We start from the raw sequence: 17,713 nt of genomic DNA on the forward strand, positions 1-17,713 counted from the left end.
GAGGAATTGTGACACTCTGAGTACTTATGCACATATGGTTAGACTGTCCATGTATCTCAGAGTTTTAGGATAATATTTTGGGTGAAATAAGTAAAAACATTAACAAAAATGTAACTGCTTGACCAGCTTTACTTTGTTTGTCAACAATATTAAACAGCTGAAACATAAAGACTGCTTTGTCTCTGTCTAGCAGCACGGATGGAAATTGCATATAATTGGAAATGCTCGGTACATTTCTCCATAACTGATTGGAGAAAGAGACTATTTATATTGGATATAAAAGAAAAGCTTTCATAGAAGGTCAACAAGAAAAGATGTGCACAGTCAGAACCCAGATTCTACAATATTTGATCCCCATTCATACAGTATTAATGTAAGCATTATCTCAATTCATGGAAGGATATTATTGATGTATTGTCAAAGGCTTTCATGGCCGGATTCACTGGGTTGCTGTCAGTCTTTCGGACTGTACAGCCATGTTCCAGAACATGGCCATACAGCCCGAAACACTCACAGCAACCCAGATATTATTGATGTTTTACTGTTCCTTTTTACTGTAAAGAATATAATGAACAAGCCTGTTATTGAATTTGTTTTATGTTCTCTTCAACACCGTTAATGAATTGGTTGCACTGCATTTTTATATTAAATACAATTAAAAACTAGTAATTACTTCAGTAGTTTTACTTTATTTGGGACCGATCAAATAAAATTCTGTTGTGCTAGCAAAAATAGAATATAGATGAGAGAATTGTCCATGGGAGGAATAGTACTTTCCCGTGATCCGTGTTGAATGACTTACTAGATCACCCAACTCATGTCAATTTTTATGTAAGCCTCAGGAAAGCTTACATTTGATTAGACATGTAAAGGGTTGTTACTTATTAATTTCAAAGTTGTTCATAATGTTCTTTTTCATATTCTAAGTTTAAAAGCTTTTTCACATGTCCCAATCAGATATGATGATGATGATGACGATGACTATTATTATGTTTAATTAACCCCCACTTTGTGTATTTGGTATTAAAACAATGTTTCGGCTAGGAAACATCCCAACCTTGAATTCATTTTCCTTGTCTTTTGGGCCTTTATGGAAAGGCCTGTCATATCGGAACTTCCTGATGTTGTTAACTCGATAAAAACTCTTTATGCGATCAGGAACACGGTCCATCTGCAGCACATCAATATTATCTGGAATGGGAGTCACTGCATAGATCTGCAAGTCTGCAACACAGTCTAGTCAAAGGAAAACAAACTACACATTTGTCCCCAAAGTTCAAGTCAGCCTCCAATGTTACTCTAATAACTGGTAAACTTGTAACTAGTCAAATAACAGCTTTATTACATAAATAACATGTAGTGATGTAGATCTAATAATGTAATGTGTGAAGTAGCCCTTTATCCATTCTCCAAACAAAATACAACTCTCAGGAGAGGAATGACATAACATTCAACTTTATTTTCTTTTCCAGGTTCACTCTTCCATTCTGGTGCTCTGAAAAACAATAGGAGCCCTGCAGAAAGTTTTAAAATAAGAAGTCGTGCTTTTAAAAAAGACATTCCTGTTTTGTAACTCAATAGCTACATTTTGATACAATTTCAGCTCTTCACAACATACCGTAATCTGGAAAACCACTTCCTTAATATGAATTACAAATTACTATTTCTGTCGTTCTCTGAAGTCCCCATCCTTCGTTAATTTATTTTTCAAGTGCCAATAAATAGCAAGAATGCCTACTTCCAGTTTGCTGTAACAAATGATGAATTTTTAAATTTTTCATTAACGGACTCTTTTAATCTCAGCTCATGAAGTTAATATTCCCACAAATGCCATAATTGTAGAGCACCTGTTCTTGGTTGAATCCATCTCACATATGATCAAAGTAGAGAGAGGACCTGTGTGTTTTGGCATTTCCATTCTCTTTAATGGAAGGTGAACATCTTCAGGGAATTCCTTTTCTTTTCAGTAATTAGAGGAAGACTCTGTTGATGAATTCTGTGTATATTGTAGCCCACATACTTATATGGTTCCTCTGTATTTTGATTGTATAAACAGATAAATGTTTAAAAACATACAATCTTCTTTCAAGAAAATCATAGGGGAGTGGAAGGGGGGGGGGTCTTCCACCAAAACTAGACCACTTGGGTTTGAATACTGCACTGCGCAGGTGCAGTTTGCCCATATATGTGAGTCACAGAGATCACAAAAGAAACAAAAGATGTATTAATTTTCAGAGAGAAAAAATGAGGGCTTAGGTAACTCATGATCAGATGTTTGACAGCGATATGAAAAAGAGTTTTAGAATAGATAACTAAATACTGCTTGTATTGTCGAAGGCTTTCATGACTGTAATCACTTGGTTGCTGTGAGTTTTCCGGGCTGTATGGCCACATTCCAGAAGCATTATCTCCTGATATTTCGCCTGCATCTATGGCAGGCATCATCACAAGTTGTGACCTCACATCCCTTCAGGATGCCTGCCATAGATGCAGGTGAAATATCAGGAGATAATGCTTCTGGAACGTGGCCATACAGCCCGGAAAACTCACAGCAACCCTGTGAATACCATTTGTTTTAAAATGTTTTAAAATAAACATGTTGATTTCTAAGAGGCAGTCTCAATGTTTCAAAAAGAAGTCATAGCAAATAATCTTATCTCTTTTGGGGGAAAATGTTACAAAGCTAGCAGGTCAGGAGAGTGCTGGGTGTAATTTATCCTGATTTTAGTATAGCTTTTGATAAGGTCTTACAATATATTATTGTTGACAAACTGAAAAATAGTAGCCAGATGATGTTCAGGTAGATTCGTAGTTAGTTTTTAACTTTTAACAGATTGAATCCAGAATGCTTAAGAATGATTCCTTGCCATCCTGGGAACAAGTGACTAGTGAGGTGCTATAGGGATTGCTTTTTAGTCCAGCGCTGAAGACAAGGAATTCTTTCAACAATAGCTTTTTAAGCTTTTGCTCTCTGTACCACTCAAGAGATAATATTTGCTAGACATCAAGACTATTCTGCATATGATGGAAAGGCAAAGGCACAGGTTGAGAACAGTGATAACCAGGCAATTCAGCTAGGCTTTGTACAGCTGGTTCACAAACTTAGTTTTATGTAATAGCAAGTTACCATAAAAGGATAACAGGAAATCCTGGAAGGATGCCAAACCAGCTGCTTTAGGCCTTTTGAAGCTTGTCGGTTTGGGAACAATTAATTCCATCATTTACAGAATGAGAAAAGTATACACAACTGTATGCATCTAAAAGGGGTCAAATGGGGAAAAATCAATTTGCAATGGATGCATTCTAATTGAAACACTTTTAATCTTGTAATTTTAATTCAATCCCAGAACAATAATAAAGGATACACTGGGCATCACACTGCAAGATGCTGTCATCTGGGTGATTTGGATGCTGCATTGCTATGGCCTGTGGAAATTCACTAAGCATTCTTTGTTGAAAAGTCTCTAGTCTCTCATAGTCATGACCTCGACAAACATACTCTTTATTCTGCAACGAAAAGGAAGAGGTTGAAAATCACTGAATTGCTGCCAAGATTTCTTAACACTTTAGCTAAAGAAATATATGACTAACTTCTTCTTACACTATTATCTTAAATCAAAACAAAAAGCCATAATATAAAATAATTAGTCCTCTCACTAAACTTCAATGTCAGTATGGGAATAGGCAATCTGTTTAGGGCTTGAAATTTCACAGAGAGGCAAACAGTAAGTCTATTCATGCCAGAGTTTTAGGGTTTTTAAATTCTTAACCCCTCTCTTTTCTGTGCATAATGTGAGAATGCAATATAATAATGATTAAGTTAACTTGATCGCTAACAACAAATGGAGGAAAAGCACCAGGACCAGTCACCTGGTGAGGTGCAACATTCTCCATGGTTCCACATGCTGAGTATTAGGCAGTGTGGAAATATGACACAGTATAACTCAAATTTATATCAGAAGTGGAGGTAATTGATTACATGGGGACCCACCTCCTTTTGTGTGATTTTCCAAGCCCACCCCAAGCATCCTGCAAAAACTTGATAGTGTGACGTGAACCAAGCACTTTGCCAGTATTAAAGCTGGCTGAGGTTGCATATAATGAGAAGGCAATATGCTCATGTGGTAGTGACCAAGAATGGCCCCACTACCAAGATATGGAGCCTCCACTCAGCAGGGACACACCAAAGAGCCACAACCCCAGCAAAGGCATCACTGGCACCACCTTCTCCTGCTGTTTGCAGGTCTCTTTCCCTATAGTCAAACTGTTTTTTCTGTGTATGGTTCGAGAATCAATGTCCTGCTGAAAAAAACTAAATCAGGCTTGAAAGCTGTCAACTGACAGCAGCTAATCAGAATTGTTTCAGTTTACTGAAGCAAGACATTGATTCTCTGTGTTGGGAAAAGGCAAACTCCAGTCTGTGTGTAAGGGCCCTCCCCTACTGGAGAAGAAAGGGTGAAGGCAAAGATGATAATGCTTTGTCAACACCCACTCCAATTGATGGAGCCTTACCTTCTCAGTCATCACAACACTGAGATTCAAGAAGCTAGTCAAGCCTGATTCCTAATGTTGTGTCCAGAAAAGTTCCAGCAACAGATGAGAGGACCAGCATATTTTTCTTTTGTGGGCGAGGTACCCGTAGCACCTATGTACATTTGCATGAGTACATTACCCTTTTCTTGTTGAATGCAAGCCTATAGCCAAAAAACCCTCCAAACACCTGAATCTGATTGCACTTTTGCAGCTTTTTTGTATGGCCTTGCAGATGACCAATCTAACCTCCCAACCTTTGATGGTTACCCATCCCAATCTACCATGTCTTTCAAAACTCTGAAACAGATTTTATGGGGTCCCTTGAAGGGTGGGCTGCACAGACTGGTTATACGGCCCTTTTCTTTCTTCCACTGATAAAAGCACTTCCATCAGCACAATTCATGCATCAGTGTATGTGATGAATGGTCTTACTTACCCGAAGAAAAAAGGGAAATTTCCTCCCATAAAAACCAACTCTGAAAAATTCAGGTTCCAACCTTTGCTGTTCCATTATGTTATCATAATAAGTAGCTTCCATTTTCTGTGGATGGAAATGAAAAAAATATATTGAATTTGAAAAGTTGTCATAACAAATGTATGTTTTGTCTTTGTGTCATCCATTGAAGGTTTTTAAAAACACTTTTAGATCTATGAATCTGTAAAACATAGCAGTATTAAATCCCATATATCTGGAAGTTGGATCCACAGATAACCCAAGCAGGATTTCATATTTATAAATAAATAAATAAATAAATAATACTTTATTTATACCCCGCCACCATCTCCCCACAGGGACTCAGGGCGGCTCACATGGGGCAAGGCCCAACTAGCACAATTTACAAAAACAACAGCATAAATACATTAAACAATATACAAAAAATAGGAAACACAGTAAGACAATAAAACAAGAGTTAATACAGCAGTAAATCAATCAACCACCAAGTACAATTCAGTCGACTTCATTGGTGGGGGGGACTGCAGCAGCAATATAAAATAACATCATCACTTAAGAACGTTTCCTTTAAATCACTTACACTTTAAAATTCCATTGTTGTTCATTGATGTCTCGGAGTGAGTGAGTGTGTGTGTGTGTGTGTGTGTGTGTGTGTGTATGTATGTATGTATGTATGTGTATATATATATATATATATATATATATATATATATATATATATATATATTCTGCCTAGTATTAAGGAGATGAACTGATGATAACATCCTCACCATCTACAGAATCACAAGGGATTTTTTATTTCATATCTGAGAATGTGCTCATTTACTCCATCTCATGTCACCAGGGAACACAGACTGTAGAATTTAACTTTTTGCTCTGTTTAGCCTCCATTACCTTAAGAGAAATTATGCATTAAAAACTGTGGTTTGAAATCCAGCCCTGAAGACAATAGCAAATAAGCATGGAGTTGCATAATTCCCTGGTTCCATAGGATAATATTCAGAAATAAGTGTGTAATTACTTCATCTCCCTGCTTCTTAAGAAAATATGTATTTCAGTTTCAAAAGAAATAATGTATGACAGAATTTATATTACTCACCATAAAACAGACAGAAATTGTAAATGCTTATTTCACCTACCCGAATCCAACTGAGACTTTGATAATCGTATAAACTTTCATACTGAAGAGCCAGTTCTCTGCACAATGGGATCCCAAATTCCCAGCTCTGAAAAAGAGAAAAGAATCAAGTGGGATTTGTATATATGTAAACCTAAGAGCACAGAGGCAAAGCTTAACAATTTAGAGCTGTGTGATCCCAGAATAGGGAGAAGAAAAATAAATAGTAAAGCAGAAGTTTATTTATTAGCTCTCCATTAATTTGTTAGCCAGGCAGTAGTTCAGACTCCTTGCTCAGGCCAAAAGGAACAGGCATTTCTAAAGGAAGTTATCTAAGAGGTAAAATCTAGGAAGTGTCTCTTTTAGCAATAATGCACATGTAACCACTTAAAATTATTTAATTCCTATACATTGCTTAAAACACCAAGGAAAACCAGGGGAACACCAAATAGGTCTGAAACCATTGCTAAGAGGAGGCTGATCTCAACCCAGAATGGAAGTTGTTTGGTTCAGATCCTGATTTGCTGATGTTTATGTCCTTCTTTTATCTGAAAAACAATTTTATAATATCACTTCAATAACAAAATTAATTATAGTGAACTCTGTTTTCTTGCCTAGAATTAGACTGCCCTCATCTTAATTCTGGATTGCTTAACAGAACCATGCTAAACTGGTTGTTGAATAGTTTAACGCAGTGATTTGCAACCTGTGGGTCCCCAGATGTTTTGGCCTTCAACTCCCAGAAATTCTAACAGCTGGCAAACTGGCTGGGATTTCTGGGAGTTCTAGGCCAAAACACCTGGGGACCCACAGGTTGAGAATGATTGGTTTAAAGGAAGCTATAAAAAGGAGCTCCCTTGGAGAAGATAATGATGCTGGGGAAAATGGAAGGAAAAAGGAAGAGGGTCCGACCAAGGGCAAGATGGATGGATGGATGGATGGATGGTATCCTTGAAGTGACTGGCTTGACCTTGAAGGAGCTAGGCGTGGCGACAGCTGACAGGGATCTCTGGTGTAGGCTGGTCCATGAGGTCCACAAAGAGATGGAAGTGACTGAACGAATAAACAACAATAAAAAGGAGTCTATCCATCTCTAAGTGAATCAGCCTGGAGTCTCATGTAATCAAGATGTAAAAGGAAAATAAATAAGGACAGCCTTGCCTTACTTATTGATTTGTCAAATACTTTAGGCCAAGGAGCATCTATATACTGTAGAATTTGACACCACTTTAACTACCATGGCTCAATGTTATGGAATCATGTTAGTTGTAGTTTTGAAATCTCTTTAGCCTTCTCTGCCAAACTGTGCTGGTGCCTTACCAAACTACAACTCTCAGGACTCCACACCATTGAGCCATGGTAGTTAAAGTGATGTCAAACTGCACCTGTCCATCTGTGCAGATGTGCCCTCAGACGTACTGCTAGGAGAATGACACCTGCATCACAGATATTTGTAGCCTATATAAAGGTACATATTGTAGTTGGCATGTGTAAATGAGTTGGAGAAGAGCTCCATATTCAGGAGGCCATCACAGTAAGGCCTTCTGCTTACTAACTTAATCAATTTTACTGGTGATGTGACTGCCAAAGGTGTAACAATTTAGCAAGCCTGTATAGGTTAAAGCAGTCCTTAAAGTAATTTTGACCTATACCGATAATTACTATTGCTAGAGGGGAAACAAGGTGCGTGGTGCTGTTTCGATGGAAGTGAATCATTTATTTATTTATTTATTTATTTACAGCATTTATATTCCGCCCTTTTCACCCCGAAGGAGACTCAGGGCGGATCACATTACACATATAGGCAAACATTCAATGCCTTTTAACATAGAACAAAGACAAGACAAATATAGGCTCCGAGCGGGCCTCGAACTCATGACCTCCTGGTCAGAGTGATTCATTGCAGTTAATTGCAGCTGGCTTGCTCTCCCACCTGCGCCACAGCCTCTATAACCTATGGCACCAGCAATAATCAATATCAACAGGAAAGCAGTAATATTATTTTCTGCATACCTTTCCTTTATTAAAATAGTGGATAATCTTCCTACAAAGGTTTTCTTTGCGCTGCCACTCTGTTTGCGATGGGTAGTGCAGGAACTCCCGAAGAGGTCTGTCTTCCCACTGCAGCAGCTCACAGTATAAGAGCAGTGTAAAAGCAGCCTCTGTTGAAACAAAGATAAATGTTCAAAACTTATATATGTTTACAATATTGTAATATGCACAGAGTGAAAAAATGTTTGGTAAATAAACCACAGTTCTCAATATATCCAAAAAAAAAAAAAAGGAAAAGAAAACTACATTGACAAATATTTTACTAAAAGCCAGCAGGTGTAGTGGCTTCAGTGTTGGACTAGGACTCTGAAGGTGAGAGTTTGATTCCTTGTTTGCCTCAATGAAATAGGGCTCCTGGACATGGTAGTAGCAAATATTCAATTTTGTTTTTCCATTTACAAGGGCAACTAACTGTTTGGCCCAAGCACCCAAACAGAAAAGCCTCCAGGAGCAAATACACAACCATTTATTACCCTCTGGGAGATAATCACTTCAATAGATCCACCATACATTCAGAGATATGACCTGACTATGAAAGGGTAATAGATGTCAAATCTCTTAGGCCCCTTCCACACAGCTAAATAAAATCCCACATTTTCTGCTTTGAACTGGAATATATGGCAGTGTGGATTCAGATAATCCACTTCAAAGCAGATATTGTGGATTTTGTTTCTGTCAAAATCTTCACTAGGGAGGTTGAGAGTGTATGTCTAATCAAAGTAGAAATGCCTGCCACACCCCCAGAGGTAATTTTGGGACATTGTGAAAGCATGTCTTAATTGTTTTCCTGCTGGGGCCACAAAAATGGGCCTGTAGTCCACATCCTGCACGTTGCCCACCCTGATTTAGAGTGTTGCATTGAAATAGCATGATAGAAATTGGCTGTTATCTTCTCCCTTGGTTACCCTTACAGCTACAGTAATTAAATCCCAGCAGCTGGATTTTAATCTTCATGTGTGTGCTTTCATAATAGAATAGCAGAAGCCAGACACTAATTGTAAAAGATTCTATAGACAGACTACAGGGTATGATTTTAAAATATTAATTTAGATGTAAAGTAATCAGCTCAGAATAGAGTAGTTCAAAATATGGCTCAATATCCTTTCTGCAGCTTGGGAGTTTTTGTAATGGCTATTTCCATTCATGAACATGAACTCTCTGTCACTATGTCAGAAATTGTAACATCAAGAAATCCCTTATGTCCTGGCAAACCATACCACATTAGACTCATAAGAAAATTAAATAGCTTTTTGGGGGCATTAGAGATGTTTGTAAAGTAATAATAGAAGAAACAAAGCTTAATAATTTGATTTCAGTGCTGTTTCCAATACTCAACATGAGCCTATGGACAGCATCATTGCCTATTTTTGATTCCTGCCAACTCCTTAATCCAAGAACAAAACAGCACATTCTGAAGCACTTTCATCAGGGCATATAGGGTGTATGTGTTGGGGGTAAAGGGGGGATTTTAATGGATGATTGTTGTCCCCAGTGGGGTGCACCTCCCTCTCCAGTATTGATAATCATAGAATCATAGAGTCGGAAGAGACCTTGTGGGCCATCCAGTCCAATCTCCTGCCAAGAAGCAGGAAAATTGCATTCAAAGCACCCCTGACAGATGGCCATCCAACCTCTGCTTAAAAGCCTCCAAAGAAGGAGTCTCCATCACATTCTGGGGCAGAGAGTTCCACTGATTAAAGTGGTCTTGAATTATAATGTAGCAAGGCACCAGAGATTTTTTCACAGGCAGATGCCATACACTCCATTGGCAAAGAGAATTTGAAAGATGGACAACAGAAGGAGGTGTGACATGGAGGTGGCTGTGGCTGTGGGGAGAGAGTACTTGAAAGAAATCTGGGAAAAGAAAGGGAAGGAGGTGGGTGGAATACCCTAACCACCAAGCAGTCACTCCAGTTAGTGAGATTTCTTTTTGTAGAGCTGTTGGATACCACTCTCCTGGCTATTACCTTTGGAGAATGGGGAAAAGTTTGAAAGTAAGAGAAGTATGCCAGGCTGTTGGAGGTTTTATAGCCCTTAGAGAACAAACATAATCCTAAAGTAAGCTCCTGTCCATGACATTAATGAGGCCTAGGAGATAAATTTATCTACAGTTGTATTGTATGGTTACGTTTGGAATAAATAGCAAGTCTAAAAACATCTACAGCATATGGTGGTAAGGATGGATGGAGTAGCCAGGGCCAGGAACTCTAAATATATCCAGTGTGCATCAAGTTTTAAAGTTTTAAGGCCGGGCTGTGGCGCAGGCTGGAAAGCAAGCCAGCTGCAACAAATCACTCTGACCAAGAGGTCATGAGTTCGAGGCCAGCCGGTGCCTGCGTCTTGTCTCTATCTCTGTTCTATGTTATGGCATTGAATGTTGCCTTTATGTGTGCAATGTGATCCGCCCTGAGTCCCCTTCGGGGTGAGAAGAGCGGAATATAAATGCTGCAAATAAATAAATAAATAAATAAATCACTCCTGGAAGTCTGAATCTATTTTGATTTTTAAAAAGGCATACCCCCCCCCCCCCAATGCGTTCTTCATAATACAGCTTTTTGACCACCATCACACTGGCTGCAGCATATTGTAGCCCTTGAGAAGCTCGAACTATCCCCCCTGCTCTGTCACACTAAAGAATCCTAAATGAGATAAAAAAAATTAGAAATTAAATGGATGCTAATTTAAAATGAATGAGTCTCTTATCAACATGTGAAAGCAATAATTTATCAATTAAAATATATTACAAATATTGTACAATAAATAAGATGTTTCCTATCTGAAGTTTACCATCTGCCATATGTTTTAAACTATATGAAAATTATGTTAAAAACATCCAATAAATAAAATAAATTAGCTGAAATCTTCCAACTGCTGTACTGTATTGAATCAATTGCTTATTCCTGTGGAAGATGTTTTTGCAAACACATGGGTGATTTCATGAACAAAAAGGATAATACATTAAAATATCAGAGCTGTCACATTTTCCAAAGGTATCAGAACTGCATTTGAAATCAAGACGCATATACTCTACCCAATTCTAGCCACATATTTTCATTTAAATTTCTGGATTATAACAGAATCAGCCTTTTCCCCCAAAAAGGTTATTGTTGGTCATCATGATGCCATCTAGATACAATGATATGAAATTATAGGTCTTCTATATACTCCTATATAAGTCTAGAAATTTTAGTCAAAATTGGCCCCAAACCTATGAGTTGACCTACCCATTGCTCAGTGTAAGTACTGTATCTCAACTCTTCTCAAAAAAGGAGCCATCCCTTCGAGTGGAGTGGCAAAAGGCTTAGTCCAACCCATCAAAACCTAAAAGAAGCACTAATCATTTTTATTCTGTCCACTGCACGAGTGTTTCTGGTCTTTTGGAATATCTGGACACGAAAATGGCAGTGACAGCGCCCATGAATGTTTCCCCCTCTCTGCAGAATAACCTGATTTATCCACAGGTTACATCAAAATCCATAAATTTGGCTCCCAAAACTGCCCTTGATCAGGTTGACTTATATATGAGTATATAGGGTATATAGACGACTTGCATGATGTTTGCTTTATAAATGTATAAATTTACTGAAATTACTGAACTCCTGAAAAATAGCTTGAAATACTTTTCTAGGCATAATGAAAATGATACTTCATACATGTTTTAAAATGCAAACTTGAAGACATCAGTAAAGAATAAAGCTTTCTTTCTTATTTACCTGTATAGTTTTCAGCCTGCAAGTGCATATCACACAACTTGTGGATGTACCGTATATACATTTCCTCCTTGTTAATTTCAGATTTATAGAAGTTCTGAAAAGCAAAAGATAGCATGAAATGGAAAAAAAAGTATTTTTGGTAAAGAGCCTGTCTTAGGTATTTCAGGGGTCAATGACCCAATTCAGACATACTGAGCTATGTTTAGTAAGAGCTTGAATAGTTACTCTTTGGAGTTACAAATCCCAGAATCTGCAACTGGATGATTCTGGGAACTGTAGTTTAAAAATCCCATACAACTTTCCTAGGGTCTAGTCCAGGAATGCACAAACTTCGGACCTCCAGGTGTTTTGGACTTCAACTTCCGGGAATCCCAGCCATCTTACCGGCTGTTAGGAATTGTGGGAGTTGAAATCCAAAACACTTGGAGAGCTGAAGTTTGCCCATGTCTGCTCTAGTCTTAGCTTTGCGAGAATCAATACTAGTGAACCTTAGGTTCATGAATCCTCTCCTTCATGCACAAGTTCCAAACTGTACATATGGTTATTCCTAGTGGGGCAGTACTTTCCTGTCATGAAGTTTTCACAAGTACATATTTTCACAAAATCTCACCTTTAAAAGCAATCAAACATTTGGAACCAATGACTTCCCAAAGTGTACCTAAACGTTCTGGACAGAATCTGTTTAGTACTTCTAGGTCAGAGGAAGGCTACTTTGGAAGTTCAAAGGCTGGTTTTCCCTATCCTGGGCCAACATAAACTGCACTACACTGTTTTGGCAAACCAGACTGGCTACTCCCCTTTCCCAAAATCATCACCACTACCACCATTACTATTACTATAATTATCAATAATACTCTTTTTAAAAGAAAAGCAAGAAACACAAGGGGTTTGCATCTTGTTTTAAAGGAGAATAATACTGTACTTCTTATGAGTTTAAATCTCCATGTTGTAACAAACCCATTTTAAGTGTTGGATTGAGGTAAGAATGGTATGCATTTCGCCTGTAGGCCTCATGTATACAACCCCAATTTTAGATTTTAGAATTCATAAGTAGATAAGTATGGAGGAATCAAAGAAACATCAATATTTGACAAATGGGAATTAAACCTGTGATCAGTTGCTCTGAATTTAAAATTAAATTGGCTTTTCGACTTTACCCCCACATGAAAGAGTCATATGCAAAATAAATATGAACTGATCTATGCAATAGTTTCAAGTAAAAGATGGCAAATTAAACCTTAGCAATTCTCTGCTGAATAATTTTCTGTTCTGGTTTTTAAGTTGAATAGAGGATTTTGGTCAAGCAAAAGCAAAACAAAACAAAACACACATGCACGCACACAATATTCTCACCATCAGGTTAACAGTGCAACCAATTTTCTTGTTCTCTGTTTCATCTCCTTTCATACAATCCCTGAAAAAAAGGGACAGCTGTTAAAACATTTGGATTTCAACATTTATGTCTGGGGAAAAACAGGTAACATAAGCTTAAGGGAGGAGGGAGTCAGAGCATGCTAGGTTCTTTAAAATACTATAATTATAATTTACTTATTATAATTGATATAATGGATTTGTGCCATTGTGTATACAAAGCTGCCAAGTGGTCACCCATCCAGGCACTAATCATACCCCATGTATTTATAGCTTTAGCAAGAATACGTCATTATGTGATTCTTGAAGATGTCTTGTTCATAAAATATTCTGAAACAGTAGGGAAGAGAAAATGGAAGGCTTTCTGGAATTCTCTAAGTTGTATTTTTTCTTCTTTTAAAGTGTAACAGTATTGTTCATGCAATACAACACAGAAGTAGCTATTGTAGGAAATATAAAAAATGACAACATATTAAATCTTCAAAAATATATGAGGGGTGGGCAAAATGTAAATCTGTATCTATGGTTAAATCCTGGGCAATTTATGAACTATAAAAACATCTGAACCCTGCTAATTTAACATCAGCAACAACAAGCTGACGGTTGATTGTATGTACGAGGGTTGAATGAAAAGTAATGCCTCCACCTTTGTAACTCCTCAACAGATGGCAGTACTGGTATGCAGCAGGTACTGGCTTGTTCAGTAGACTCTCCTCTACAGCTCCATCTGTTGTTAAAGTGCGAAGTATGGAACCCTGCGCAGATGGTCAGTCAATGCGACTTAAGCAACGTGCAGTCACTGAATTCTTGACAGCAGAAAGTGTCACCCCAAAGGAGATTAATGCAAGCTGTTTATGGTGATTGTGTTGATGTGGGTAATGTGCGTCATTGGGCGAGTAAGTTTTAAAATGTTGAGGTGGGAATATCTGACTTGCGTGACAAAGAGTTGAACTTCCTGTGGCAGCAACCACTGAGTTTCACAAGCAAAAGGTTGACAGATTGATTCAGTACAATCGTCGTATCAATCAGAGAGAAATTTCAAGCATAATCGGCATTTCACAAGAATTTGTGTGTCACATTATTGCTTTGCTTGGCTATCGGAAGATCCATCTCTTTGTTTGTCACGCAAGCCAGATGTTCCCACCTCAACATCTTTAAACTTACTCACCCAATGACGCATAGTACTCACATCAACACAATCACCATAAACAGCTTGCATTCTCTGATGAATCTCCTTTGGGGTGACACCATCTGCTGTCAAGAATTCAGTGACTGCACTTTGCTTAAGTCGCATTGACCGACATCTGCACAGGGATCCATACTTTGCACTTTAACAACATAACCGGTCAATGCTAAGGCATCCTGCCAAATGGAACTGTAGAGGAAAGTCTACTGAACAAGCCAGTACCTGCCGCATACCAGTACTGCCATCTGTTGAGAAGTTACGAAGGTGGAGGCATTACTTTTCATTCAACCCTCGTATTTTAAGTTGTTTCTCACTTATGACAACTTTTCTGTGGATGGGCTGAACTCTCTATTCAGTTCCAGGATTGAAATCCAATTCCTGGACTCAGAATTCTTTAATGCTTGATATATTTTTGTCCGCCCCCCTCATATATTGGGTATATGTCTTCTGCACCAGACTCTAGTTGATGGCTCTTATACTCTGTAGATCCCATAATCTTAAAATCTTGCCAACTTTAATGAAAGATGTTGACTAAACTGATATATTTCTTTGCTAACATGAAACTCCTGGAAAATAACAGTTTTTAAAATAAAGAACATAAACTTTGGACAGGCCTTCTGGAATAAACAATCTCTTTTGTAAGAAATGATTTCACAGCTCTTACAGAGCAGTTGGCTGAGAATACAGAATAAACTTGTGTTACCTGTAATCCAAGAGGCGCTCCATCAGACGTGTAACTGATGTCACAAAAGAAACACCAGTCTCTCGCCAGGTCTCTTGCTCAATCTTTTCCAGCAGGCTGTGTGAAATTAAACCGTGTATAAGACTTCTTTGAAAAGATGGTAATGGCTCAATAGTCCTTGATAACAATTTTAACACCTAGCACATTTCCACATAAAATTTAAATTCCATCTTACCTTGGGTAGGGCCCAAAGAGTTGGGTTCTGATCCATGTTGCATAAAGCAAAGACAAGGAGATTACTGGACTAAGATAATACTTTAAAAAGTACAACTTTCTTTTCTTGACATGCAGTCGATGAAAAGGGAATTCAATTCAATGTTGTAAATAGAAAAGTAGCAACGTATGTCATTTCTAGCTACATATTTCAATATTTTCCATACAATTGTAAACAGACACCATCAACTTTTCTTTTTCATGTAATAATGGCATGCAAGATTCACTCTTGCTTTTCTGTGTTGTGTTTATTAATTAAAGAACAAGAACAATCCACAGTAGTATCTTCTGCACATGAAGACAGATTCAGTGGAAGGAATCAATTTAAATATCTTAATTATGAAAGAAGATAACACAAGATACAGAACACTTATAGCATTTGTTAATTTCACAGTAGACTCAACATTATTTTACATCTTTTCAAAATTATTTTGCTGCAGCCACTAATGTGTAATCCTTGTTACAATGCATTGTTTCACAGGCTGAATCCTGTGCTAAAATGCATCAAGTACATTCTAAAATAGGCAGAGGAATGTTTCTGAACAGTGGGGTTGTCATTACCCTTTATATAGTTGCTGAAGCATGGACAACCTCAATTAGTTGTATAGGAACAATGAACTGTAAAGCGACATGAACATACTGATTCTCTTTGTGTAGTTGAAGGCTCTGACAGAGCAAAGCAGACTTCTGAGAACATAAAGAGGATGGCAGATCTAAGCAATTGGCTGAAAAGTGGGGACAGGTGTCATGTTTTGAAAGTGCTGTGTCCCAAATTACTCATTTCTATTTAGACCTCTATGATTCTCAACTTCTAGGGAGGGCACAGCAGTTGTTCTCTTTCTTGGTTTCTGCTTCCTACCAAGCAAGACAGGCATCCTTCTATTTCCCCGTATATCTGCTTCTTTCATTCACCTGTATTTCAGGGACATTTGCTTGGTAATACAATGTGTTGAGAATGTTTCTTTCACCAATATTTCCTTTGATTTTTTTGCCCCTCTGGGCTTTCCTTGGGTTTTCCTTCCTAACTGATCATGAATGGAAGCCAATAGATATTTTAATTTGTCAGAATTTACTTTTCACATTGGAATCCCTAAGAAATGTATCTCAGTTGGGCAAATTGATAATTCACACTCGCTTATTAACAAACTGTTTCTCCCAAACTACCAGAAGAGGCTGTTATAGTTATATAAGTAATTACATAAGGAAGATCTTTCAGTCTGGGTCTATTACAGGGAAAAGTTTTTGACTCAATACCAACTTTTCTCTACATCTACAATGAGTATATCCTCATTTTAAAAACTACTACACTGTTAAATTCACAGTAAAAGACCACATTGAGCCTTCAGGTTACAGATAGTTCTCTGAAATGGCAGTGGCTGTATTTTGGAGTTCAAATATCTAACGGACATCTGGAAAATGATTTGATCAAGGAAATGATAACATAAGCTCATTTTCTCACTGCTTCTCCATTCTTCCAAGGGGAAAAAAACTTTGAAGAAGACACAACAAATATGGTGCAAAACCTTGGGCCCAGAAAGAAATAGTTCACGAATATTGATCGGGAAAATGAAATAAGTTAATAAACAAGGAAAATCCCCCAAAATCTGTAATTAGAACTGAACATCTCAATAATGTTTTATGACCACATTATTTTAATATTAGTAGTAATTGTAAGCAATATTAATACTTTTCACAACTATTATAAATCAAAATGAGCATGTTACCTGAAAAGTAGACACAACATTGTTTCTTACTGACAATATATCGGTTATTTTCATTTTTTGCTCTGATCATTATTCCAGTAACTTTACATACATTTATAAATTGTTTGCTACAGCAGGAATAACACTTACAGCAGATTGAAGAGTTCGCGGTAATTTTCATCTCCTTTTCCTTCTGATACCAAACTGTCCAGCTTATCAATTAGCTCTGCTTCCACCTGAATCAGAATGAAATGGTTAGTAAAACAGCAGCTCGTATTTCTTAAACTCTAAACATCAAGAAGGCTACAAATATACTTTATTGTTTGATTTTCCATCACTATTTCGAAGGTGTTTTTCTTGAATATTTGTGAAAAGTTAGTTATACAAAATCTCTTGGTTTTTCTAGGCCAGAGATGGGCAAAATGTGGCCTATGGGCTGCTTGCAATCCATAAAGACCAGTTTTGTGCCCTCATGCCCCCTCCCTCTATCAATTTTTGCCTCCAAATATCATCTGGGGACACCATCTGCATTTAGAGGCCATTTGAAAAACAGTTCTGTTCCTGTTTTTTTTTTAGGTCCAGGGGTGCTTGAAAATCTGCTGTTAATGCTCCCAACATCCCTCAGCATC

General features: G+C 37.7%; 1 protein-coding gene across 11 annotated transcripts in view; it reads right to left on the reverse strand.

Annotated features, from left to right (window-relative positions):
• The window catches only part of dock3 (dedicator of cytokinesis 3), a 241,236-nt gene that overhangs the window by 38,633 nt on the left and 184,890 nt on the right, over positions 1-17,713 (reverse strand). For 9 of the 11 annotated variants that reach the window (XM_062970075.1, XM_062970073.1, XM_008105073.3 and 6 more), the window contains 10 exons: positions 17,235-17,320; positions 15,344-15,370; positions 15,130-15,225; positions 13,223-13,283; positions 11,870-11,963; positions 8,118-8,266; positions 6,127-6,213; positions 4,970-5,074; positions 3,366-3,507; positions 1,058-1,224 (listed from right to left, as the gene is read on the reverse strand). In XM_062970075.1, coding sequence (XP_062826145.1) covers positions 1,058-1,224; positions 3,366-3,507; positions 4,970-5,074; positions 6,127-6,213; positions 8,118-8,266; positions 11,870-11,963; positions 13,223-13,283; positions 15,130-15,225; positions 15,344-15,370; positions 17,235-17,320 — 1,014 coding nt within the window. The remainder of the gene's footprint in view (positions 1-1,057; positions 1,225-3,365; positions 3,508-4,969; positions 5,075-6,126; positions 6,214-8,117; positions 8,267-11,869; positions 11,964-13,222; positions 13,284-15,129; positions 15,226-15,343; positions 15,371-17,234; positions 17,321-17,713) is intronic. The other 2 variants (XM_062970074.1, XM_008105068.3) reach the window with 1 other exon arrangement.

The sequence above is a fragment of the Anolis carolinensis genome, chromosome 2, assembly GCF_035594765.1.
Source record: "Anolis carolinensis isolate JA03-04 chromosome 2, rAnoCar3.1.pri, whole genome shotgun sequence".
Classification (NCBI taxonomy): Eukaryota; Metazoa; Chordata; class Lepidosauria; order Squamata; family Dactyloidae; genus Anolis; species Anolis carolinensis.